Source organism: Panthera pardus, unplaced genomic scaffold (genome assembly GCF_024362965.1).
Source record: "Panthera pardus isolate Hobbes unplaced genomic scaffold, ASM2436296v1 HiC_scaffold_10, whole genome shotgun sequence".
NCBI classification, from domain to species: domain Eukaryota; kingdom Metazoa; phylum Chordata; class Mammalia; order Carnivora; family Felidae; genus Panthera; species Panthera pardus.
In genome coordinates, this window is record NW_026526655.1 from 14031166 (window position 1) to 14057744 (window position 26579).

Here is a 26579-nt window from a genome sequence, read left to right on the forward strand (position 1 = left end):
GGTGTTCGACTGTGTTGGAGTGGCCCGTTGGGAGGCCAGCACATCTGAGGGGCATTGAGGAAGGGAGGAAGACCCCAGAAGTGACCAGAAGGGGTGGTTACAGATGAAAATCGGGTTTGAGAGGTTAGCAGTAGAACCCCTATATAAATGTCCCCAGGCAGAAGGGGGCAATGGTGGGATGGTCATTGACTGGCCGTGTTGGACCGATGACAATGAGTAGCCGTGGTGGGAACTAGGTCTGGGCTGGAGGGCTGCTGTTTCTTTTTTTGTCTTTTTTTTTTCTTTTCTTTTAATGTTTCTTTAATAACTTTTGCTAGACAGAGAGGGGAGACAGGGGAGTGACAGAGAGAGAGAGGGACACACAGAATCCGAAGCCGGCTCCAGGCTGGGAGCTATCAGCACAGAGCCCGACGCCGGGCTGGAACCCACGGACCGCGAGATCATGCCCTGAGCTGAAGTGGGACGCCCAGCTGACTGAGCCTCCCCCAACCCCAGGTGCCCCAGGGCAGCTGTTTCTACAGAGAACTGCCACTTCCTGTGTGCCCTACATCGTGCTAAGCCTCTCAGAGGGGTGTGTTGACCCTCCCGGCGACCTTGGGTGGCGGCAACGACTGACATCCTCACGCCACCAAGTAAGGGACAGTTGGAAAGAGATGGAATTCCTTGCCGCGCGTCACGTTGTAGTCAATGGCAGGGACAGGCTGTGCGGAGCCCCCGCGCGGCCGCCTCCCGCAGCTGCAGTTATCCTCGGAGCCATAGGGGTCAAGGTTTTCAGCAGGAAATGGATGGTACCTTCAAAGCGGGTGTCTTGAGGTGAAATTGATAAAGGGACTATTTTGGGAGGTGTGGGCGGGGCTTACGGAAGCCAAGGGGAGAGTGCAGGACCTCAGGGCAAGGAGTCGGGAGGGGTGAGGGCGGAGGGCGTCGGTGGGCTCTTGGGAGGGGCCGTGAATGGGCGCCGTGACGTCACCGGTGGCCAGCCTACGAGGACCCTGCAGAGGACCCCGAGGAAGCATACCCTGCGCTCCCCGTCCCGCGGTGCTCAGAGCCCCTCACTGGCCTAACAGCCAGACGCCAAAGGGCAAGAAGTCAGCCTCGGGACCCAGAGCAGAGTGGAGAAGGGTGGACGGTGGATCTGGAAGAACACGTAGAAGCTTCCACCACAGGAGAGAAGATGAGGAGCAAGGCCAGGCTGTGCTCGTGGTCCAGCAAGCCTGATTGTACCGCCAGGGCCAACCAACCGAATTGGTGACATTAGGACTATCCCAGGAGATCAGACTCAGGGCATCTTGGTGGCTCCTTTGGTACCACAAATGCCCCGGGCCTCTCCTCTCAGTTCCAGGACTCAGAGGACCGACCATGGAACAAAGCCCACCCTGGGGGATCAGTGAGGCTCCCCTCTCTAAGAAGCTCACCAACCCCCCCACCCCCACCTCTGGCCTGGCAGGATACTTCCTGACCCTTGTTAAAGAAATGCTTCCTGGGGCACTTGGGTGGCTCCGTGGGTTAAGCATCCGACTTCAGCTCAGGTCATGATCTCGCGGTCTGTGGGTTCGAGCCCCCGCGTCGGGCTCTGTGCTGACAGCTTAGAGCCTGGAGCCTGCTTCGGATTCTGTGTCTCCCTCTCTCTCTGCCCCTCCTCTGCTCTCTCTCTCTCTCTCTCTCTCTCTCTCTCTCTGTCAAAAGTAAACATTAAAGAAAGAAAGAAAGACTGCCAGATTTTCCCAGCTTTTCCCAATAGTCAAGTGCACACTGACGAGGCAAACCTGAGTTCTGACCTGTAGACTGTCTAGAAAGGACTGTCTTCTCACTTCAGGGTAAAGAGAGATGGGGAAGCGCTTGCGTACGAGGGCGTGTATGCGTGTGTGTGCATGTGCACACGTGGATGCGGGGAAAGAGAGAAAATGGATGAAGGAAGGAAGGAAGGAAGGGGCTGGAAGTGAGATATGACAAACTGAGTTCAGAGACGGACCTACACTCCCAAGCAAAGGCCCACATGGTGTGTTTCTTCTCAGCACCTCGTCCATCCCTAGTTCCTTACATTGTGACCTGGTCCTAGACCCCTGGCTGAGGGCAGGTCTGTTTGGAGGACGCGCTGTAGAGTAAGAGCGGGGACAGCGGCTGGGATGCCACATTCCTCGTGGGGTCTCCTGCTGGCGACCAGTGGCGATCTTTGGGTGACAGGCTTTTTTGGGGTACCCTCTGTGCAATTTTATTGTGCCTGCTACCTGTCGCCAGGAGCACCCGAAGAAGTAGTATTTTTGAATGCTGATTCGGGTGGCTCTGAAATTACTTTCATGCATTTGTGAAAATTAACACAAGAGAGGGGTATTCATTCATGTCCTAACAATGAGCAGGAAGCTAAATTAGATGCCAACGGGAAAGATCACTGCAGACACATTTTTGAGGGGGGCGGGGTGAGATCCGCAGTGAAGAGTTTTCCTTTGCTGACCACCAGCCATGTTCCTGCTGGCCACCCAGAGCACAGATGACACATGGTGCCTATGCCCCCAAATGGGTTCTGGGATCACAAACTGGGTTTTCAATTTCCTTGAGTTTTGCCCTGGACGCCAGGAGGCTCAATACCAATTTCTATGTTATTTCTTCCTCCTGGAATATATTCCTCCCTTTTCATGATTTTGGTGACTCCTTTGTCTCCAATGGTGTCATTATTTCACTTTATGCCTTTTATCGTAAGGACCCTCAAACTCGTGTGGAGGGAGATAGGAGGATAAATAATTGTAAATGGAATAGAATGAAGGATTTAATTTGAGATGCAAATAACATACTGATTTTTTAAAAATTAGTTTACTGTGAGAGACAGAGCGGATGGGGAGAGAGAGAGAGAGAGAGAGAGAAAGAGAGAGAATCTCAAGCGGGCTCCACGCTGCCAGCGAGGAGCCCGACATGGGGCTCGAACTCACAAACGGCGAGATCATGACCTGAGCCAAAACCAAGAGTTGGACGGTTCACCGACTGAGCCACCAGATGTCCCAACATACTGACTTTTTTTTTTTTCACACATTAGGCTTGGTTGATATAATATTACCTCTCAAATAAGACTATAAAACTAGATCATCAGAACCTACTTCTCAAGGACTGTCACAGCAAGTCGGGGTCCCAGCTTTGTCTGGCTTGCTAATCAGACTGGGTTTGTGTTGGATCCCAGAGCATGGGATGTGCTTTGACCCCAGTCTTCAGCACGTCACAACCGTCTGTCCCTTTTCTGCATTCATACTTCATTTCTGGATTCCTTCACAAGATGTGTTCTGTTTATTTCCTGAGCCCCTCACTAGCATGGGTGAGGAACAAGAATTTTTGTCTGTTTCATTCACACCTATAGCCTCACCTCCTAGAACAACGCCTGGCACATAGTAGGAGCCCGATAAAGAGTGAATATAGTGGTGTCTGGGTGGCTCAGTCATTTAAGCACCCGGCTCTTGATTTCAGCTCGGGTCACGATCTCACGGTTTGTGGGATCGAGCCCCGCCTCGGGGCTTGGGATTCTCTCTCTCCTCTCTCTGCCCCTCCCCTGCTCGCTCTCTCAAAATAAACAAATAAATATATATATATTTTTTTAAAGAGTGACTATAGAAGGAGCCCAATAAATAATCACTGAATGAAGGAACGGTGGTATGGATTTTTTTAAGTTAAGAAAAAAAGAAGCAAATGCAGTAATGGGATGTTTTGAAAAGGGAAATAATTCTGAAATTTCTGAAGAGGGAGAATGTTCTGCCAAAAAAGGTTTTGCGGGTTCCTAACAAACCGCCATTCACACACGATCCTCATGCCTCCTTGCTGTGTATTCAGTTTCAAGCTAGCCATCCAGCTGTGCACACAGCCTGTGGAACCAGATGAAGGCGGCAAAGGGTATTTTATGGAATAGAAAATACGTGTTTCTTGTTTCTGATATATTAGATGATTTCTCCCTATGGCGATGCTCGAACTGCACGTAACAGAAATCGTTTCTGTGGCACCTGAAATATTCTGTTCATTTAGAAGCTGTCCTTCCGTTGTCATTGAGGAGCTTGTACAGCTACGACAACCTGTTTTTAATAGCTTCCAAAATCTCTCAAAAGTATTTCGTAAACAATGGTTATTTGGGCATACGGTGATTCGAGGATAATAACCCTTTTGGCTGAGTGTGGGAGGGGGTTGGTGCGAGTAGGGAGACGCAACACATGAATCCTTTGTTCTAAATTGGCCTCGTTTTTTTGTCCAGTCGGAGCTCGTGGGGTTTCCTACCTGAGGGGACAGCGTCTGTCCTGACCCCGCGTGCTTCCGCATTTTAACACTGGTGGGAGCGGGGAGTGCCTGCCGAGCCCAGCTTGGCGTAATAGCAGGCAAAAGGGTCGTGATCCGTAAATGTTTCCTGAACAAAACCAAATTCGTCGAGCGTTCCTAGGGGTCATACAGCCACGCCAGGCCTCGTGAGGAGCAGAGCAAGATCTTAAGACAGCATCTTCTCCAGGGAGGGGGTCCGGGGGGAGGGATGAGATAGGTGAAGGGGATGGAGAGGACACTTGTCGTGATGAGCCCTGAGTTGACATACGGGAGGGTTGGATCCCTCTATTGTACACCTGGCACTAATATGACGCTGTATGTTAACTACACTGGAATTAAAACGTGAAACAACATAGAATCTCTGTGGCTTGCAGGTTGACAGTCTCCCTAAGGCGACATTACTCCCAGGAAAATGACCAACCAGTGCGTGGTGGAGTTGAACGAGCATGTATGAACTACGGTATTGGGTCGTTGAGCTCTGCTCTGGGCCACCTCCTTACACTCACTCCCTTGGTGGTGTCACCCAGTGCTTTTTTCTTTTCTTTTCTTTTCTTTTCTTTTCTTTTCTCTTTCCTCTCCTTTCCTTTCCTTTCCTTTTCTTTCTCTTCTCTTCTTCTTTTCTTTTCTTTTCTCTTCTCTTCTCTTTTTCTTTCTTTTCTTTCTCTTCTCTTCTTTTTTCTTTTCTTTTCTTTTCTTTTTCTTTCCTTTTCTTTCTCTTCTCTTCTCTTTTCTTCTTCTTTTCTTTTCTTTTCTTTTCTCTTTCCTCTCCTTTCCTTTCCTTTCCTTTTCTTTCTCTTCTTTTCTTTTCTTTTCTCTTCTCTTCTCTTTTCTTTTTCTTTCTTTTCTTTTCTTTTCTTTCTCTTCTCTTCTCTTCTCTTCTTTTTTCTTTTCTCTTTTCTTTTCTTTTCTTTTCTTTTTCTTTCTTTTCTTTTCTTTCTCTTCTCTTCTCTTCTTTTTTCTTTTCTTTTCTTTTCTTTTTCTTTCTTTTCTTTTCTTTCTCTTCTCTTCTCTTCTCTTTTCTTTTCTCTTCTCTTTTCTTCTTCTTTTCTTTTTTCTTTTCTTTTTTTTCTTTTCTCTTCTCTTGTCTTCTCTTCTCTTTTCTTTTTCTTTTCTTTTCTCTTTTCTCTTTTCTTTTTTAACGTTTATTTATTTTTGAGGCAGAGAGTGACAGAGCATGAACGGGGGAGGGTCAGAGAGAGAGAGGGAGACACAGAATCTGAAATAGGCTCCAGGCTCTGGGCTGTCAGCACAGAGCCCGAAGCAGGGCTTGAACTCACAGACCGCGAGATCATGACCTGAGCCCAAGTCGGACGCTCAACTGACTGAGCCACCCGGGCGCCCCCCCCCCCCAGGGCTTCTTTTCTTAAAGTAAAATGATTTTATTTTATTACAATAAGTAAATTTATATTGCACGTTGGTGTTTTTTTTAATTTTTTTTAAACTTTATTTATTTTTGACAGACAGAGATAGAACGTGAGCGGGGTGGGACAGAGAGAGAGACACACACACACACAGAATCCGAAGTGGGCTCTGGGCTGTCAGCACAGAGCTTGATGTGGGGCTCGAACCCATGAACCGAGAGATCGTGACCTGAGCTGAAGTCAGATGCTTAGCCGACGGAGCCACCCAGGTGCCCCATGTTGCGCATTGTTGTAACTAAAAAGAAAATAATCAAATATCACGCAGGGCTTGCAATGGCTTTTGATGCTGTGTGGATGCTGCTGACTCTCACGTGTGTCCTCTGCCCAAAGAGGAGGTAGATGGCATCTCCAGCTCACATGCTTAAAGCAACGGTGCCCCAACCTGCTCCTTGACCAGACATGCTCCTACTGGTAAATGACATTGCCGTCCCCCTGGCTGTTCAAGCCAGAAACCCGGAGCATTTTATTTTCCCCTCTCCTCATCCCCTACATCCAGTTGATCTCAAGCTTGGTTGGCCCCAACTCTTCAACCCCCCCACACAGTTCCATCATTTTTTTCTGCTGCCTCCACACTAGTGAGACCCACGACTGGCTCTCACGACGGAGAAGCAGCCTCCTAACGGGTGTGACCCAACCCGTTCTTTTCACAACCATTGGGGTCAAAAACAAATCAGATTATATTTCTCATTTAAAATCCTTCGCTAGAATCTATGCACGGGATAAGATTGCATTGGACCATACACACATACGAACGAAACTATACACACGCGCGCACACACACACAATCCGTAAAGCTGAATAAGATCTGTGGTCTAGTTAACAGTGTTGTACCTCCTGGTTTCGATTTTGTACGGCACTCATATAAGATGCCACCGCTGAGGGAAGCCGGGTGAAGTATGGGAATCGATGAGCTATTTTTGCAACTTCCTGAGCGTCTATAAATAGTTAAGGAGGCACCTGGGTGGCTCAGTCCCATTGAACATCGGACTCTTGATTTTGGCTCAGGTCACGATCATGCGGTGGTGAGATCGAGCCCCGAGTTGGGCTCCGCACTGGGTGTGAAGCCTGCTTAAAATTCTCTCTCTCCCTCTGCCTCTCTCCCCCACTTGCATGCGTGCACACTCTGTCTTTCAAAAAAAAAGAAAAAAGAACGAGGTTAAAAATGACTTGCGTAACAATGAAGAAAATCATTGATGTTCCACTGCAACCAGTCCAACTCTACTCCAGCCTGTGGAAATCATTGACTTCTGTGATTCTTGCCAACCCCCTTTCCAATCCCACCCAATGTCATGCTTCCATCAGTTAATCTTCCTCAGCTACTCTGGCTTCCTGGTAGTTGCTTAAACACAGTAAACACCTTTCTCAACCAGGACATTTGCTGGTCCCATATGCCTAGAATGCTCTGTCCATGGCTGGTTTTCCCTCATTGATCAGAGAAGTCTTTTCTGACACGGGACACCTATATTGGACCCCCCACTTGGCTCTTTTCCTTAATACAACTGTTTGTCATCTGTTATGAATGTTTGCCTAATATGCACCGGAACATATAGCCTAGTGAGAGAACACAGGTCACGTCTGTTTTATTTACTACTGTATCTTGCGTCCCTAGAGTGGCGCTTGGCCTAAAACCAGTGTTCAATAAGTTATTTGTTGATAAAAAGGAAGAGGAAGCAAACATGATTAGGGGCTCAAAAAATGGGGATGCCAGTGTCAAAAGAAGCTTGAAGGAGAAGTTTCTTTTTTTAATTAATTTATTTTGAGAGAGAGAGAGACAGCATGAGTGGTGAGAGGGGCAGAGAGAATCCCAGGCAGGCTCTGTCCTGCCAGTGCAGAGCCCAACACGGAGCTCGAACCCATGAATTATGTGAGATCGTGACCTGAGCCGAAACCAAGAGTCAGACACTTAACCGACAGAGCCACCCAGGCGCCCCAAGGAAAAGTGTCCTATAAAAATGGATATGTCCAATTCCATTTATTTACTTTGAAAGTTTTGCAATCTCTTTTAAAACCAACTACAGAAACTACTCTAAGGTCTAATACTTTAAGTCTCCCCCAATATATTCAATAGTAAATTTATTTTTAACTCATTTTACCTGATATTTTTTTTGTGCAGGATAAAGGAGGGGGGTGCTGCATTTAAGTTACTTTATTAAAAAATATATACGTATTGGGGCACCTGGGTGGTTCAGTCAGTTAAGTGTCTGACTCCCGCTCAGGTCATGATCTCATGGTTCCTGAGTTCGAGCCCCCTGTCAGGATCTATGCAGACAGCTCAGAGCTTAGAACCTACTTTGGATTCTGTGTCTCCTCTCTTGCCCTTCCCCCCCCCCCCAATAAATAAACATTAAAAATAAATAAATAAATAAATAAATAAATAAATAAACATTAAAAATATATATGTAGTTATTGTTTTCTTCTTATTAAAGTTCTAAGTGCCCGTTTCAGATTATTTGGAAAATAAGAAAGTTAAAAATGAAAAGAAATATCACAGTTAACCGATTATCTGGAGATCACCACCATTCACACTTGCATTTTTTTGTACTGTTCTGTGAATATTTCTTGACCATCTAGGAACACACTATAAGTGAAATATTATAAAATATTATAAAATATAAAATAAAACCCTTGCTTTTAAAATGTAACATTAACATAAGTGGTTTTATGTCAACAGGTATTATTTGAAAGAAGCTTTTCAAATGATAATGCCCTGATTTATTTCACTATACTCCTATCGTGTGGATACACTCCAGCTTATTATTAGTCTATTTGAAATGTAGGCTAATTTTCGCCTACTTTCACATATTTGCAATGTTGTGATTATCTCTGTCCACAAATGTTTGTCAACGTTTCTAATATTTACTTGGAATAGCTCTTCAGAAAGAGAATTACTGAGTCAGAAGGTATTCACATTTTTAAACCTCTTGCTAATGTATGGCCCAATTGTTTTTCAAAGAAACTGCATTCCTATGGCTCTTACTTTATTTTAGAGCCACGTTGGCATCCACCGTACCCTAGACCAAAGTGGGGATGACTCAGGCCCAGATTGGATCCCTTCCAAGAGCTGGATTACAAGGGACCAGCATGGCGTCCCTCTGGGGCGTCTTGCATTCACAATGGTCCCCTGCATGGATACCCAAAGACCCAAAGACGTTCCTGAGTCTCCTGCATGTTTCTTCCTTATTATTCTAGGGAGAGACGTTAGCATTCGGGTCTGGTTTCCTGAGCTTTAATTTGGAGAGAAAGTGGAGGAAGTGGGTTAGTTTAAATTCCCAGAGCATTCCTTTGCATCAGTGAAAAGTTACAATTTTTGAATAGATACCTGTATTCCAGCTGGTCCCATGGTGCCTGAAGAATTTAGGGCATGATTAAAAGAGTTGAAAGGAAGCAGTGTCAAAAGACCCAGAAAATCTAGTGTGTCGAGTCTGAAAACAGGATTTCAAGCTTTTGAATTGCACCAACTCATTCACAGCTGCACATCCTGTCAGATTTGGGCCACTGGGTAAACATCTTTGGAAGAGAGCCTTTGACATTGAAGATAAAAATATTTTGAACCTGAAGGAAAATGAACAATTGCAATTACAAGGGGCCGACAAGTCTTCTGGAAAATAGTTCTTTTGATTCTTAATGAGGTAGGACATGACTGCTCTGAGGAAATCGAGTGTTTTTGGCTCATCCATCTGTGTCTCAAGTATTTCGTTTCAAAATTGTGTTGACTGAACACAGGGAGGGTTTTTTTTCACCGTTTTGATTGTGATTAATAACAAGTACGTGACGTCTTTGTGTGTGTGTGTGTGTGTGTGTGTGTGTGTGTGCGCGTGCGCGCATGTATGTGCCTACAGGGAGTGAATGCTAATGGAGACTTACGTATGCCTTAGATCACAGAATCCATCATATCCACCTGGGTTAGAAGTTTCTGGTTAGACCTCGAGGGAGCCCACGTGGTGACTGATGAGCCTCAGTAGCCCCAGAACAACAAAGCTTGGCGTAAATACTCCTATCTTCAAAGCAGCAGTTCTAGTGAGGTTAAAGTCCTTTAACTCTATTTCCTTTCTGCCAGAGCTTACGTTGCTAACAGATATAAATCACTGTGCCTGTGTCACGCTTTCCTTTGAAGGTGTGCGAGGGTGTTACCTAATTACTGGGCAAATGAACAATTATTTGAAAGAGGTTTTTTTTTTTTTTAAAGCATGTTTGTTGATACTCCGGTGAGGCTATTTATAGTAATCTTTTCAAGCAGGTTCTGAGTCCCCGTAAAAGCAAACAGATAAAATTAATAGAGACGTGCAGTGGGGAGCGGTGATGTGAGCTCTTTTTGTAAGAACATAGAGCTAACGCATCTCTGCTCTGTCAGCTCAGAGCCTCACAAATGGTGAGATCATGACCTGAGCCGAAATCAAGAGTCAGATGCTTAACAGACTGAGCCACCCAGGCGCCCCAGTAATCCTTACTTTCTTAGGATCCTAACTAATACACAAATGTAACATGGTTTGTTTCGTTTAAGGAATATAAAGGAAATACAGCTTCCATGGTACTAGATAGAAATAGCTATTATTTGTAGAAATAATAGAAATAGAAATAGCTATTATTTCCCCTAAGGAAATCGCGAGGTCTCTTAGCTAACGTATTCCATCTTTTACTTTTACTTAAATATTTAAAAACTTTTATAGTACCGTGACATTTCTGCAACTAAGGACTATGGATCTCTAAAAAGGAAGGACATTTTCCTACCTAACCATAATACCATTATCACACATAACAAAATGACTAGTAATTCCCTAGTTGTATTTAATACTCATCTTTTTCCCTCCAAACTTCCCCAATTGTCTTTAAATGTTATTTACAGTTGGTTTATCTGAATCAGTCAAGGTCCACACTGGTTACGGTTGGCTCCTCAGTCTCTTTTAATCTCGAACAGTCCCTCCCACTCCCTCCACCTCACTGACTTGATGAAGAAATCACCCAGTGTTTTGTAACAATCAGTTTCAATTTACTCATTGGTCAACAATAAGCCAACCACGATGGCCAAGATCGTCTTGCCAACCCAATGGAACCAGGTGTCTTCATTCCATCACTGATACTTTTGATCTGACGTTTCCCGACGTTCAACCTCAAGAGCAAAGAAAACAAAAGCAAGACCGAAAGCAAACCCTGCCACTGACTTGAATGTGACCATACATACAGTCATTCTGGAATCTGTGTGATCTAGTTCCATGAGTCTCTGAGTCAGTGGCTGGTTTCGCGCCTCCTTTCTGTGATTGCCTGCTGTGATTTCTTTCTACCTCCCCTGATTCTGAGGTCAGTTTTCAGACAACCACCTTTACCTGTGGGGTTGCCTGCCATACGGTATGCAGTCTCCCGCCAGCTCTGTGAAGCATCTCACGGACAGGAAGACCGTATGAAGTGGAAAGACGTTCCCTGAATTTCTCTTTTACTTCGTTACACCTGACCTTCCTGTTTACCTTTTTCTTTTTTTTATTATTTTTAAAATTTTCTATTTGTTTATTTTTGAGAGAGAGAAAGAGAAAGCACGTGTGTGCAAGTGGGGGAGAGAGGCAGAGGGAGAGAGAGGATGTTAAGCAGATTCCACCCTCAGTGCAGAGCCCTAGAGGGGGCCCGATCCCACCACCCCGGGGATCATGACCTGAGCCAAAATCAAGAGTTGGGCGCTCAGCTGGCTGAGTCACCCAGGAGCCCCTGCCTTTTTCTCGTATGGAAACGAAAACCCCCAGGACAGAATGGTAATCAGTACTGACAATCCCTCCAGTCACCAGGAACCTTAAACCTTAGAGTGCACATGTATTACAGGCATGGGGGAAGCCTTTTTTACTCACAATGAAAGCAAACTGCCATTTAAAAATTCTGACTCCTACGGGAAGTATTCAGAAATGGTGACCCCCTGGTAAACTAGTATGGGTTAGAGGTTAGCCTTTCCTGCTACACTTGTGAAACAGAGTGCCTCCATCAGGCCGTGTGCTAATTCCAGTTGGACCATATTCAACTGGGTGACCTCAGGTAACCCACCTATCTTCTGCAGCTGAATATTTTCTCTGTGAAAAGTCGGCAGAGCGAACTAGATGTCCCAGGTCCCATCCAGCACAGTCAAGCTTGGTGACCTAATCGTGCTAATAGCTACCTCAATGTTGTCTTTCCTCTTCTCCCATAAATAACCTGACAGGCACCTGCCTTTGTGTGTGTGTAGGAGCCTCTGTGATGGTTTGCCAGCCATGAGTCAGGAGGTTCCTGTTTTTAATCTTTAAGTATGACTTTGCCAAACAGGTTATTTTAGGTAGGTTTCCCGCATATTGGAACCACTCACCTTTTAAATTAAGACCGGTGAATCCAAATACATTTATGTTGAAACGTGTGCCATCACAGGATTGCCTAGATCTGGTTGGATTAAGAAAATACGGAGCAAACAAATAGGCTCATACCGACTAGAACAGTTGCAAACGCGCTGAACGCAGTGCCTGCTGGAAAAAAACACAACGCGTTACGGGACTTGACCGTGTGCCGGGCACACGCCGGCTGCTCATCTCAGTAACCCCCACAGGGACCACGGATGGAGCCAGCCCGTTGTGGGAACGAGCAAAGAAACACCCTTGCCCACAAGGGAGTGAGGATTCCAACGCAGATCCTTCTCCCTCCTCAGACCGATTCTCTTCCTGGTGCCGCAACTCAGTTTTTTTTTTTAGTTGTGTAGGTGAGCGGTATTCTGGTTTATGCTTAGAGCGAGTGCAAGGGCTCTCCTTGTTTTGCTCTGGTGTCATCCCACGGAATGCATCCCGCAGACGAATCTGGAACCCTTCTCAGAATGATTCACAATCGGGGAGAAACGCAGCCCCGAGACCTCCATATCAGGTGGCCATAGAGACCGCAACCTCGGTTTGGGTCTTGTACAGGTTCTCTCACGAAGCTGAACGGGCCCCAAGTCCTGCTGCGTCGTTGGAAAACCGATCTGTTATTCATGTGCGTGGTTGTTTCCCCGTCTCTTCCGTTTCTGCCGTCTGGTCGGTACAGCCGTGGCCCTTTGCGGCCGCTGGGATGTTTGAAGTTGGAAGGGAGGCCCGGTCGGAGGGGAGAAGGGCCGACCAGCACGGTGAGGCCCCGAGCCGGGCAGGGCGGCCGGGCGGGCCCAGGCTTGTCGATTTCGGTCCGCTCGCCTCCTCTGTCGGCTCTATGCTGAGCGAGCTTTAATGATTTCAAGGTTGGCACGGGAAGCGGTGTTTCTTGTCATGGGAGAGAAGATCCACCTGCATTCGTACCCTGCGTGGTGGTTAAGGCCACACATTTTGATGGAGCTTCAGCTCTGGCAGAATTTGAGGCGTGGTATTACATTACCTGCCCGTTTCTAGCTTATTTTTAAAGGCTATGCGTATACAAATACTTATGCTATATGTCAGGAAAATGTTTAGAAATGATTTACAGTTCAGGGGCGCCTGGGTAGGTCAGTGGGTGAAGCGGCCCACTCTTGATTTTGGCTCAGGTCATGATGTCACAGTTGGTGGGTTTGAGCCCCGCGTCGGGCCCTGCTCAGGAGGCCTGGAGCCTGCTTGGGATTCTCTCTCCCTCTCTCTCTCTCTCTCTCTCTGCCCCTCCTCCGCTCGCACACGCACGCTCTCTCACTCTCTCAGAAACAAATAAACTTAAAAAAATTATTTGTCGTCCCCCTTACCAGTTTATAGATGTGTCACTTCATGAATGTATGTCCTTCTGGAAAGAGACTTGTCCGAAACCAAGATGAGAGTTTGTGACTACTACATTCATGATCCCTTTCGCAAATGCCGGCAGGATTTTTGCTTTTGCTGTTCTGCTTTGCTTGGTTTTGGGTCATTCCTGAAACTTCTAATGAGGACAGACTGCTTTTGCTTATCAATTACAGTCGGCTTACCACCCAAATTGTTGACAAATAGCTAACCTCTATCAGAGGAGTAGAAATCATGTGCAGCCTTCTCCATATACATTCAGCCAACAGCTTACTCTAGCAAACATTTGTGAAGCACCCACTACGTGTCGGGCATTGCTCTGGGCAGAGTAGAAGGTCTGATAGAAGTGATCTCAGTCCCTCACGGGCACATAGCTAGTTTCCCCAGTTCAGTGATCCCCAAATTTCTGTAAAATTTTTCTATACATAGAAAAATACACTTTTTTTTCTTTTTTTTTTTTTTAATGTTTATTTTATTTTTGAGACAGGGAGAGACAGCATGAACAGGGGAGGGTCAGAGAGAGAGGGAGACACAGAGTCTGAAACAGGCTCCAGGCTCTGAGCTGTCAGCACAGAGCCTGACGCGGGGCTTGAACTCTCGGACCGCAAGATCATGACCTGAGCCGAAGTTGGATGCTTAACCGACTGAGCCACCCAGACGCCCTTACACTTTTTTTTTTTTTTTCTATTGCTATTGTAGCAAGAAGAAAAAAAGATGCCAAATAATTAAAGGTTGTTTGGGCTTTACATACCCAGATGTTATTATGACAGAAAGTGCTCCGTAAGTAGTAACAGTTACGACCATCTGTCCAGGTACTGTCTGGATTTGCTCCTTCTCTGGGTTGCTAGAATCATCCTGAATCAAATGACATTTTTCCAGTACTCATATCTCAAAAACCTTTTAGCCACGTCCCAGCCAGACCTGCTCTTCTGGCAGAATTTTCTGTGTTGGCTTATGGTCCCACCAGCCACATAAGCCACTCCTTCGCTCTACCATGCTCCTGCCTACCACAGGGTCTTTGCATGTGCTGGTCCTTGTCCTAGAATGTCCTTCCCACTTCTCCATTTCAAAGATCAGAGCTGCCTTCTGCGGAGGTGGCCTGTCTCATCTCCCTGAGCAGCTCAAATCCTGTGCACTACCCTTTAACACGGGTGCCACTTTATATCTCATTGGGTGATTATTTGATTGATGTCCGTCCCTCCCAGCAGGATATAAGCTCCATGAGAACCAGGGAAGTAGTAATTTTTGTTAGTCGTGGATCCCCACCGTCTAGCCTGAATTACATAGCAGATACTTAATAAACATCTGTTGAAAGAATGGACTAGAAGGCTGTAGTTCATGTGTTATTTGAATTGCTTCATGGAGTATTTATTACTTAACTATAAAGGCGGTGCATGGTATTTGTGATAAATACAAATAATACAGACATTTATAAAATAAGACATGAAACTGTTTCTAAACCCTGTAATCCCATCTCCCAGTGGTGCCCACTATTGAGACACTATTGATGCAAGCTTGATTATATCTTTCCAGACTGTTCCTGTGCCTACCAATCATACACACAAACACACAGGCACATATATGGTTCTTATAGGAAAACAGAACCATATGCTACATATGTTTTTGTTTTGTTGAACAGTATACTGGAGCTACCTTTCTAGGTTGGTGTATAATCGATCTCTCTCATTAAGATGGTTATGAAATATTTCAGAAAGTTGTAAAAATAATACAATGGGCACTCATGGACACGCCCAGATTATTAAATAAAGATTACAAAAACATCGATCGTGTTCCCCCCCCCCCCTTGCCGCCATGAGATGAGGCCACCACCATCTTGAATTTGATTGTTTCTTATTCCTGTGTATTTCTCTGTTCTTTGACTATAGACTAGGTCTATATCTATAACCATTGGAGAGTCTTTGCATATTTCCAAATTTTATATAAATGGTATCATTCTGTATGCATTTTCTTGCAACGTTATAGTTGTGAGATTCATTCAGACTGAAATGGGTAGTTCAGGTTCATTCATTTCCCTTGAGGTAGGGAATATACATTTTTATTTTACTGCAAGAATATGTTATAATTTTACTGCAAGAATATGTTCTATTTTACTGCAAGACTATGTTATAATTGGTTATCTATTCTTCTGTTGATGTGCATTCAGGTGGTTCCCTCTCCCCCCACTTTTTTTTTTTTTTTTGCTAAGTCAAACAATGCAGCTATAAAACATTCCTCAATATGCCCCCTTTGTGCCTAAGTGAGACGATTTCTCCAGAGATTAAACCTGGGAGGGGGAAATGCCAAGGCTATGTATTTCTTCAATTTTAGTAGCAGGTGCCCATCTACTTCTCCAAAGTTCTCTCGTTGTTTATTACAGCTGAACAGTAGCAGTCCATTAAAAAATGTACACCAATGTATTTGTCCATTCCTTACTGCATTTGCTGGATAGTATCGGGGCGGGGGGAGGTAGTTAAAACAATATTAAATGTAAAATCTTTCCCGTTGAGATGATCACGCTAGCAGGGCACTGGAGAGTTTGGAAGGTCCTCTGGGGCGTTTTAGCTCATTTCATCTGCGGAGAGAGTCAGGTCAGTTACTACCGTTGCTACTTTTTATTTTCAGTGGAGCCCACGAAACTAAACCTGAGACCTCAGGTCCTCGTGGGGGTGAGCAGCAGAGTCAGGTGAAGCGGCCCGGTCCCTGGCCCCTGGCTTGGCCACCGGACTTTTCTGTCTCCTTACCCAGTGACCGAGCTGGTTCAGCCTAGAACGAGTACTGGTCAGAGCACGGGAAATGACGTCACAGCCGCCGACCGCAACAAAGAACAAGGAGGAAACACGCCTTCTTTACCGCACCTGTGAAAATGCAGGGTGTCAGCTCCCAGGCTGCTGCTGGACCACATTGTCCTGGAAAGGGGGAAACAGATGGCAATTTAATAGGAGCCTGATAGCATTGTTTTGGGTTGGACAGGGGGGATCCTCTGGGGAACCAGGAGAGAGGCTTTCAGCTACGGGCACAACCGGTTGGAGAAGAGGCTTGCTGTGACCACTTCCTCCCTCCCACCCCTGACCTAGGAGGGGCCCAGCGCCCAGAGCGGGTGGGGATGCATAGACCTCTATTGTTTGCCTGCCGTGGGTGTGCACGAATGTGTGTGCACATGTGTGCGTGCATGTGTGGGAGTGCATGTATGTGCTCACACACACATGTGTGCACGTGTCTGTGTGTGTGTGTGTGTGTGTGTGTGTGTGTATGTGGGTGTTGGGAGCAGGGCTGGGATGGTGAAAGCCAAGTACAGGAATGGCTTTGGGGGAGGAATAGCTGATGGGGGAAACATGTGTTCACCGGTGATACCCACCCCTCTTACCTTCCTTTTTCCTTTTTATGTGCTAGCTGTGTGTCCGGAACTTGAATGTCTCTTTATCTCTCTTTTTTTTAAGTTTATTAATTAAATTATTTTTTTTAATTAAAAAAATTGTTAATGTTTATATTTGAGAGAGAGAGAGAGAAAGAGTGCAAGCACAAGCAGGGGAGGGGCAGAAACAGAGGGAGACACAGAATCCGAAGCAGGCTCCAGGCTCTGAGCTGTTAGCACAGAGCCTGACTCGGGGCTTAAACTCGTGAACTGGGAGATCATGAGCTGAGCTGAAGTTGGACGCTTAAACCGACTGAGCCACCCAGGCGCCCCAGTTTATTGATTCATTTTGAGAGAGAGAGAGAGAGGGAGAGAGGGAGCCTGAGTGGGGGAGGGGCAAAGAGAGAGAGGAGAAAGACTCCCCTGACAACAGAACTCACGAGCCATGAGATCATGCATGACCTGAGCAGAAATCAAGAGTCGGACGGTCAACCGACTGAGCCACCCAGGCGCCCCGAATGGCTCTTATGTGAATAGACACAGGTTAATACATGCTGCTGTGCGTTGCTCCCTTGGGGAAGCATAGTTGAAAAACCAGAAATCTGGGCACGGCCACCAGCCAGCGGGAGAGTCCCTTACCCTCCCTGAGATTCGTATCTCTTCAGAGATGCCACATTCCTTCTTCACCACAGATCTTTCTAGTGCTGCTCTGCAAGAACAGGGTTGCAGGCTGCGGCCAGGGGTAAAAGGCATGGCCCTTTGCAGGCTCCCTTCTCCGGCTCTCCGATGTCTAGCCCCTGGCTGGCCACCGAGTATCAGAGGAGGAATCCGACTTAAGGTTGTTGGGGGAACAAGGCAAACAGAGGCTTGGATGGCTCCGAGATCTGCGTGGCGCCTCTTTGGAAGTCGCTTAATTGGGGAGGGAGAGGGGTTCTGAAACTTGGAGCGAGGCTGTTCGCCCGGCCAACGCCACTTCCCGAAAGCCTCGAATCTAAGACACCCACGCAGGGTGCAGACAACACGCTCGGCCTCCCACTTGTCTCCGGATGCCGCCTACGTGTCGCGCCTCCCCTGAACTAGGCACCCCGGAGCCCCGTCTTCTTGCCTTTCCTGGCCTCCTCATGTGCTCTCCACGGGCACCCCTGCACTCCCGTTACCCAAAGGCCAGGGGCTCCACAGCCCCTCTTCCTGGTCTGCTGCCCGGTAAGCTGTCTGCCGCGCGGCCACTGGACGTCTCCCCTCCGATGTCCCACGGCCACGTCCACCCACCGTGTCTCATCTGCACGCCCCACCCTCATTCCCGACTGCTCTCTCTCTCCGGGGTCCCTTTCATGGTGACTGGCAGCGGGACTCGTCACCAAGGCTACCCGGGGAGGCCTCCTGGACGCGTCCCCGCAGCTCTCTGCTCACACCCCGCCGACAATTTGCCCATGACTTTGCTTTTCCACGTATCGTTCCTCAGAGCACCGCTTCCTTTTTCAAGCCAACTTTTCTGTGCTGGGGTTCCCCGTCAGAAAAAACCCCAAGCCCTTCAGGGTGACCTGCGAGGCCTGGCTGCCTTTCCAGTCTCTGGCCACTCCCGCCATCTTCGTCCCCGTCCTTCAGCCACCTTGAACTGCTGGCGGTTTGGCCCATGGTTCACAGGGCCTCCACTCTTCTGCAGGTGCACTTTGCCCCCACTGGCTTCCTCTCCTCGGGACTCCTCCCCTTCCGCCAACCCAGCCTCCTCGCCTGCCTGGCTCCCTCCTTCTCACTCTTCAGGAGTTCAAGGGGTAGCATTTTCTCCTCTCTCTGGAAGCTTCCTTGGCCCTCTCATCTAGCTCCGTGGCTCCTCCTAGGGGTTTCGATGGCATCCTGCAGTGCCCTTTACTGCAGCCTTAATGACACCATTTAAGGTGCTTCTCCAGAGGGGGGCAAGGTGATTATCTAGTGTCTGCTCCTGGAACGTGCCTGGTTCTCAATACGTGGGATAAGTAAACACATTTTACAAGTCAAAGAGAGAAACTTGCTCCGAGTTTTCTCAGAGTGGCGGTGGGAATCTCAGAGTTTCATCGTGTCCCGCCATATTTACGCGGCTTGAAGCAGGTACAAATCCCGGTGGCTGTCCCCAGGTTCCAACAAATCCTCATAACTAGCTGAGTTCTTACACTTCCTTGTGCCACCTGTCACCAGCTCCCCCACTTAGCCATGAGGAGCTGACCGACTGGCTGCCATCCAGGAGCTGGTGACTGACAGATAACCTGGGCATCTTTGCTAAGTTTAAGAGAAATGAGGTAGATGGCAGAGGGTCAGCTGTCCGGGTACTGGGAGTCAAAGCTGATGCCTTCCCCTCGTATATTCATCTGTGCCTCCAGCAGAAGCAGCTTGCAAGAAGAAAGAGAACGGTGGCATGGGGTGAGGCCGAGAAGCCGGCCACGATGGCGATGGAAGGCAGTGAGGAGGTGTGGATGAAGTGACTCTGAGGGGAGATCCTTCAGGTTGTTCTGGAAAAATAGTTGCACAGGCAACCAGTCAGAAAGGAGACTGGTGCCCACTCCACCCCACCCCCCCGCCACGACCCTATATCTCTTGGCACTTTGGCTGCCATCAGATTAGCGAAATCTTTCCAGTCCTGACAGAAATGACAGCCTCAAGAGGAAAAAAGTATGTTTTCGCACTGGGTAAAAGATGAAAACAACTTGAAGAAGCAAACCCATTTCTATATAAGGGCTTGAGTACTTGCCTTGTGCAAAACGTTGCGAGTTAGTATCTTGGTCTCAGGGGTATACTTTTTCTCCTTGAATCTTTAGAGTTTTTTTTCCCAGAATTGCAAAGGACATTTCAGAAACCGTGTTTGAAGTCTCAAGTGCACGAGTACAGTCAGCTCTGTGAGCGGAAAAAAAGGGAAGGGTGTCTTACTGAGAGATGAGAAAGTTACTGCCTTCCAGGGCGAATGTGCAACGTGAATTAAGGTTGTTTTTTGTTTTGTTTTGTTTTGTTTTTAAAACTTGACAACTGTAATGCCTTAAAAAAAAAAAACTCTAATGATTTTTGGAAAGTTGAAGCAAAGTGAATTTGATTACTCTGGTAATTAAAAAAGAATTCATTTGTTTAAACTGTATTTATATATTTTTCCAGTGCAAAAAGTATAGGATTTATGAAGCAATAATGAGTGGCAGGTGTGGTTTAGAAAAGAAATCTGAATGGAAATCGTTCCTTTCCACAGATAACAATATTTGACTTTAAAGTTGGTTGTTACACTATTAAAGGAATCCGCCCACATAAAGTAAAAGCTAAGTTATATCTCAAATCATAAAAGTGCTTTTTAATTTAAAAAAGATTGTCACAATGTGTTCCCTTGTAAGCATTAATAAGTAGCTTATTTTAAGAATTATGCTTAGATGGGGCACTTGGGTGGCTCAGTCGGTTGAGCGTCTGACTCTTGATTTTGGCTCAGGTCATGATCCCAGGGTTGTGGGATCGAGCCCCGCATTTGGCTCTGTGCTGAGTATGGAGCCTGCTTAAGATTGTCCCTCTCTCCGGGGCACCTGGGACTTTGGCTCAGGTCATGATCTCACGGTTCAGGTCACGATCTCCTGGTTCAGGTCATGATCTCACAGTTTATGAGTTCAAGCCCCCTCTTCTCCCCACCCCTCACCCCAGTCATATATAAACAGTAAAGAGAAAAAAGATTCTCTTCCTCTCTCTCCCTCTGCCCCTCTCCCCTGCTCATACACTGTCTCTCTTAAAAAAAATATTTTGGAAAAATGTGCTTGTCCACACCTTTTTAGGAGTGCAGCTATCCAAATAGCAAATGATTTTCAAACGGACATTCAGAACACATTACAGTGGGTATTATGTTTAGAGCTTAGATATTCCTTTTTTTAATTTAATTTTTTAAATGTTTATTTTTTGAGAGACAGAGAGAGAGACAGACAGACAGAGAATGAGAGGGGGAGGGGCAGAGAGAGAGGGAGACACAGAATTGGAAGCAGGCTCCAGGCTCAGAGCTGTCAGCACACAGCCCGACAAGGGGCTCGAAATCATGACCCGGGAGATCAGGACCTGAGCCGAAGTCGGATGCTTAACCGACTCAGCCACCCAGGCGCCCCTAGAGCTTGGATATTCTTATCGAACGTTATTCATTTTAAGATTCGACAGCACACAGAGTCCCTAAGATTAATACGTGTCCTCAGCTAGAATGTGCTTTCGTGTCCCTTCCCTATCCTTAGGAAGAAAAGCCAGGCCAGGACTTCCAGGTCCCCGCGAAGCATTTCCTCTTTGCTTCTCAAGAGCACCTCTCGGTTCCTGGGTTCCAATCTTCCTTCAGCCACTTTTTAGCTGTGAGACCTTAGCTAGGTTGCTTAACTTTTCTGTGTCCCACCTTCATCCATCATTTGGGCTAAACAGTCTTTTCTTCGTAGGTGTGCTGGAGACTTAAACCTATTCATGTAAAGCTTTAGAAGGGCTGATGACTGGTGCCTGGTCTATCCTCAGTAGGTACGAGCAACCACACTGGTCGATATTGGAAAACTCTCACTCTTTTGTGAAGAATCACATGAACGGGGCGGGGGGGAGGGCTTAGTTTTGAAACGTTTTTTTAGTACCTGCCCTCAGACTCTGCGGTAGAGCAAATCCTTTTTGGTGAACAGTCAATATTATTTAGATAAAATATCCTGTCTGTCTCTGCCCTAGGATCCGTTGTCCTGCAACAAAATAAAAAGACAAAGGAGGGGGGTGGAAATCCTGGCCAGGGGACAAGTTGCAGAATTGTTTTAAAGCGGTCATTGTGTTCAGGTGGCCTGGAGGGACGTAAGGAGGAAATCAGAACCCATTGTGGGCCCATAAACCGTAAACGGAGTGTCTTTTCAACTAAACAGATCGCTATCAGCCCGACAGAGCGACAGAGCCGACTCCTGTTCCTTTTTTGCCCGGTCATTTCCTTTCCTGAGTGTCTGTAAGAACCACCCACTTGGGTGTTTCTCAGGATTGCAGGTTTTTAGGGCAAACAGAACCCCTGGGGAGTGCCTGGACGAGCCAAACGCGCAGTGACACTGTGCGCGCGAGTGACGCTGTGGCTGACATCGACCCCCGCTGCGGTCGTGCCCCGATCTGTGTGGATTGCCTCCCGTGTGGCCGCCGGCAGCCAGGGGCACAGGTTGGGAGCTCGGCTCGGAAGGGGGGCGGGGGTGCGGGTTTCCTGGTGGGCTGCAGGCTCTGCGTGAGAACCGCCCGCTGCTCCGTTCACCGCGGAAGCTGGCCCCGGGCCCCCGTCCCCTTGCTGCCTCTGTCCTCGGTCAGTCCAGCATGGACGAGACACCAGAGCCTCTGGCCATGACCGTCCACCTCCTGGCCAACTCTGGGCACGGCTCGCTTCTGCAGCAAACTCTCGACCGGCTCCTGGACTGCGTGTGCCCAGACGTCCGTCCCTTTCTGGTGTCAGAGCGGGTCCGGCCAGCGAAATACTACGACAGGGGCCACTCCAGGCGCTCACGGTTCCCGGGGATGTCTGTTTTGCTCTTCCTGCACGAGAGCCTCGGGGAGGAGCGGCTGTTCCGGGTCCTCGACTCCCTCCGGCGCTGGCCCTGGCAGTGCTACCCGGCCCCCGACGCCCCGGGGCGACCTTGTCCCTACGTTCTCGCCAAGCAGGAGTTCTACAGCCTGGACAGCCAGATGCCCGTCTGGGGCGTGAGGCAGGTGCACTGTGGGGCTGAGATCCTGCGAGTGACACTCTACTGCAGTTTTGACAACTACGAGGATGCCATCAGACTCTACGAGCTGATCCTGCAGAAGGACGCCACCTTGCAGAAGAGCAACTTCTGTTTCTTTGTGCTCTATGCCACCGAGAGCTTTGCTCTGCAGCTGTCCCTGAAGCAGCTGCCCCTCGGGATGTCAGTGGACCCCAAAGAGTCTTCAGTGCTGCAGTTTAAGGTCCAAGAGATTGGCCAGTTAGTGCCTCTTCTACCCCATCCGTGCGTCCCCATCAGCCGCACCAGGTGGCAAACACAGGACTATGACGGCAACCAGATTCTGCTTCAGGTATTCCTGTTTTGCCTCTGATCTTTGTAGACGCACATGGAACTGTGTGATTTTATGTCTGAGATGGGCCTTAGCGATGATCCGATGCAGTGGGTCTCAACCTTGGTGGCACGTCACAATCCCCCGGGGAGCTTGGCTTGGAAAACGTCTCCTGCCACAGCAGCACCCCAGGTCAGTGAGACTGGCGTCTCCGGGGGGCTCCTTGGACGACTCAGATATGTAGCAAGTGTCAGGGTTGAGCATCAGTGGGCTAATAAAATCCCCTCATCTGACAGATAAGGGAGTTCAAGCTCCGCGAGCTTGTAGCTTATACAAGATTGTCCTTTAAAACTGTGTGCAAATACTTGGCCCACTCTTGGTTCAGAAATAGTGTAAGCTCCTTCCATCCGACCTAAGGAAGCTCAAGCTGTAATTATAGTTGAGGATGTTAAGTTTGCAGTCCTGTGGACTTAATATTTTCCCTGTTGACTTACGTAGTTTTCTTTTTTATTTAATTTGAGAAAGAGAGAGAGAGAGAGAGTGTGTGCATGCGTGAGTAGGGGAGGAGCAGAAGGAGAGAGAACCTTAAGCAAGCTCCACATCTAGCATGGAGCCCGACCCGGGGTTCGATTCTACAACCCCGGTGATCGTGATCTGAGCTGAAATCAAGAGTCCGATGCTCAACCGACTGAACCCCCCAGGTGCCCCTTGAAAACGCTCCTTGAGAACACTTGACCTCATTTTCAAGCATCTTGTATCACTGTCAAATTCTACCCCAAATCAAGCTAGGTGGTTCGAACTCCTTTTAAAAAAATCTTGATATAAAAGCCTTCTGTAAGCATCCCCTATAAGCCAAGCACCATCCTGATAACGATCATGTGGCGTCTCTTATGGAGTATTCTCTTCGGGGTGAGCCTGGCACCTAGAAGCTGCCTGGCTTAGTCTGGGTTTCTTCATTAGCACCACAAAGGTAATATCAACATCTTCCTAGAGTGTGGGTTGTTATGAACACGAAATGCCTTAACACTTAACGCCCACAATGCAATTTTAACTATTATTGATTATGACCTAGACTAATGTATTACGTTGATTACTTCATTTAATTCTTATTTAAAAATTTTTTTAACGTTTATTTATTAGTGAGAGACAGAGAAAGACAGAGCATGAGCAAGGGAGGGGCCGAGAGACAGGAAGACACAGAATGTGAAGCAGACTCCGGGCTCCGAGCTGTCAGCACAGAGCCCGACGTGGGGCTCGAACTCACAAACTGTGAGATCATGACCTGAGCCGAAGTCGGACGCTCAACCGACTGAGCCACCCAAGCGCCCCATTCATTTAATTCTTATAACAACCTAGGAAATCACTATTTTTCCCATTTTGCAGATGACAAAACTGAGGGGGAGAGATTCTCAGTGAATTGCCTAAGACATAAGACAACTCATGCAATTCTCCATTCTTATCCAGTGCTCTGTGAGTGTGCATGCTTGTGTAAGTGTGTGCAGGCAGGGCATGATACTCACAGCAAAATGTTCTGTGGCTTCTGTCCTTGAGAAATGGTCAGAAACCCCTTTAAGGCCGATTGGGTACAGTAATAACAGGACAGAAGACAAAAAGTCTTTCCCTTTGATTAATTTTGTTGTCATCAGCTTTGAGCTATTAATAACATATGAATCATAGTGATTCTGTGTCAAAAGATTTCTAAATTATTTACTTCTTGTTCACCTAAGGTGGACAGGTACTCTTTCTGTCGGTTGCCTTGTAATTAACCCAGCAATTTCCAAGGCATCTAAAGTTTCTGCTTCAGCCCCGGTTAATCTCCGGAATTTATAATCAACCTCACTGTCAAATAAACATTTAATATGTGTGTGCAGCAGGGGGCACATTTTTTAAACTGTTCTTATTTTCAAGATTAACCCAACCTACTCGGATCAGATTCTCTTCTGTAAACCAATTTTTGCATCCAAGGGAATGGGATCATGGGGGTTAGTATACTTCTCAGGCAGAGGCTGATTTTCTATAAAGTCAGACCCCCCTGGGACTCACAGGGGAGGGTCAGGGACCCCCAGTGAAGATTGTAGGGAAACAAATGCCTGGCGGCCCAGATGACCGATGTTGACCAAAAGAAAGAAAATAATACGTACTCAGTGGAAAACCATAACTACGGATTCACCTCTCCACAAATAACCCTTCCTCAGCGCCGGAATGGACGTGAGTGTGGGCGGGTGATGGGCAAAGCTTCCTGAGGAGTGATACCTGGGCCTCCTGAAGCTGGACAGCCCGGAAGAAAGGAGCCAGATGGAGAAGGGAGGAAGGTGTTATAAAGAGGAGAGACCGTGGGTGACAATGTGTGATGTGGCATTTCCTTAGCAGGGCATGTAAAAAAACACACACAAAAAAACAAAAAAACAAACAAAAAAAACTGCCCGAGGTTCTGTGTGGCTGGGGTGAAGAGAGTGGGGTCATGGGAAGAAGATGAGAGGTAGGTGGGACCACATCATCAGGAATATGGTCAGCCACTGGAAGGTAAGCGCCATGGAGCAGGAACCTCTGTCTTCCCAGTACCTAGGACGGCCCGGCGCATGGTAGGCAAATACATTCTCGTGTGGACAAACAAGTGTCTCGCTAAGGAGCTTCTATTTTATCCTTATTGTAATCAGCGGTCACTGATGGAGCCTGTGCATGGTACTGACTGGTACAATTAGGTACAGGATCAAAAGAGAGAAAATATAGATGGAGGTGCTCTGTAAAGTGGACGCTGTAGGAGATTGTGCAGAAGCAATGCAATTCTTGTGTGTGTGTGTGTGTGTGTGTGTGTAAGAAAGCCACCAGCTGTCCTGCCAGAGGCACACAGGGAACAGTTGTTTTCCCAGCTGACCTGCCAGTGCAGAATGTCAGAATGCGCATTTTTGCAGAGAGTGATATTAGGGTTCATAGTAGGTGCTCAGTAAATGAATGGATGTGTCAATAAACGGTCGACTATGTCCGTGTGGATTCACCCACCAAATACTTTTTTATTTTTTTAAAGTTTATTTATTTTGAGTGAGAGAGAGCGAGAGCACGAGCAGGTGGGGGGCAGGTAGAGAGAGAGGGACACAGAGAATCCTAAGCAAGCTCTTCACGGAACCCAATGAGGGACTTAAACCTACGAAACCGTGAGATCAGCACCTGAGCCTAAGAGTCGGACGCTGAACCCACTGAGCCACCCAGGTGCCCCTCGTTCACCAAATACTCGTATTGATTGTCTACCCTGCACCGGAACCTGTTTAGGCCCCGCTCTCCATTTGTCTTAGTCCTTTTATTATTTTTTTATTTAAAAGAAATTTTTTAATGTTTCTTTGTTTTTGAGGGAGAAAGACAGAGCCTGAGTGGGGGAGGGGCAGAGAAAGAGGGAGACACAGAATCCGAACGCCGGCTCCGGGCTCCGAGCTGTCAGCACAGATCCCGGCGCGGGGGTTGAACTCACGGGCCATGAGATCACGACTGAGCCGAAGTCGGAGGCCCAACCAACTGAGCCACCCAGGCGCCCCTGTCTTAGTTCTTAACGGCTGCCAATGTACGGTGGCTTGATTCTTCCCTTCCCCCTTTAGCGGTGCTTTGTCCTTGCATTTTTCCGTGGTTGCCCCGTGGGAGACAAGACAGGCGTCCCTCTTACCCTGTGGTTGGGTCTTCTTTGCCATGACACGTTGCCTTTCCTGGCGGATGGGGGGGCTGGATTCTCCCCCAGGAGCCTGCGATACGAGGAGCCTGCTCTGGTAGGGCTGCAGCCCACCCCCTCACCCCCCGCCCCTGCCTTGAGTATAGGGACAGAAAGGGTTGATTTGA

At 47.4% G+C, this 26579-nt stretch overlaps 1 protein-coding gene across 1 annotated transcript in view; it reads left to right on the forward strand.

Annotated features, from left to right (window-relative positions):
- The first annotated feature begins 21673 nt into the window (after nucleotides 1–21673).
- FAM124B (family with sequence similarity 124 member B) overlaps nucleotides 21674–26579 on the forward strand; it is a 20308-nt gene continuing 15402 nt past the window's right edge. Inside the window, exon 1 of the mRNA XM_019445778.2 lies at nucleotides 21674–22778. Coding sequence (XP_019301323.2) covers nucleotides 22047–22778 — 732 coding nt within the window. The 5' untranslated portion in view covers nucleotides 21674–22046. The remainder of the gene's footprint in view (nucleotides 22779–26579) is intronic.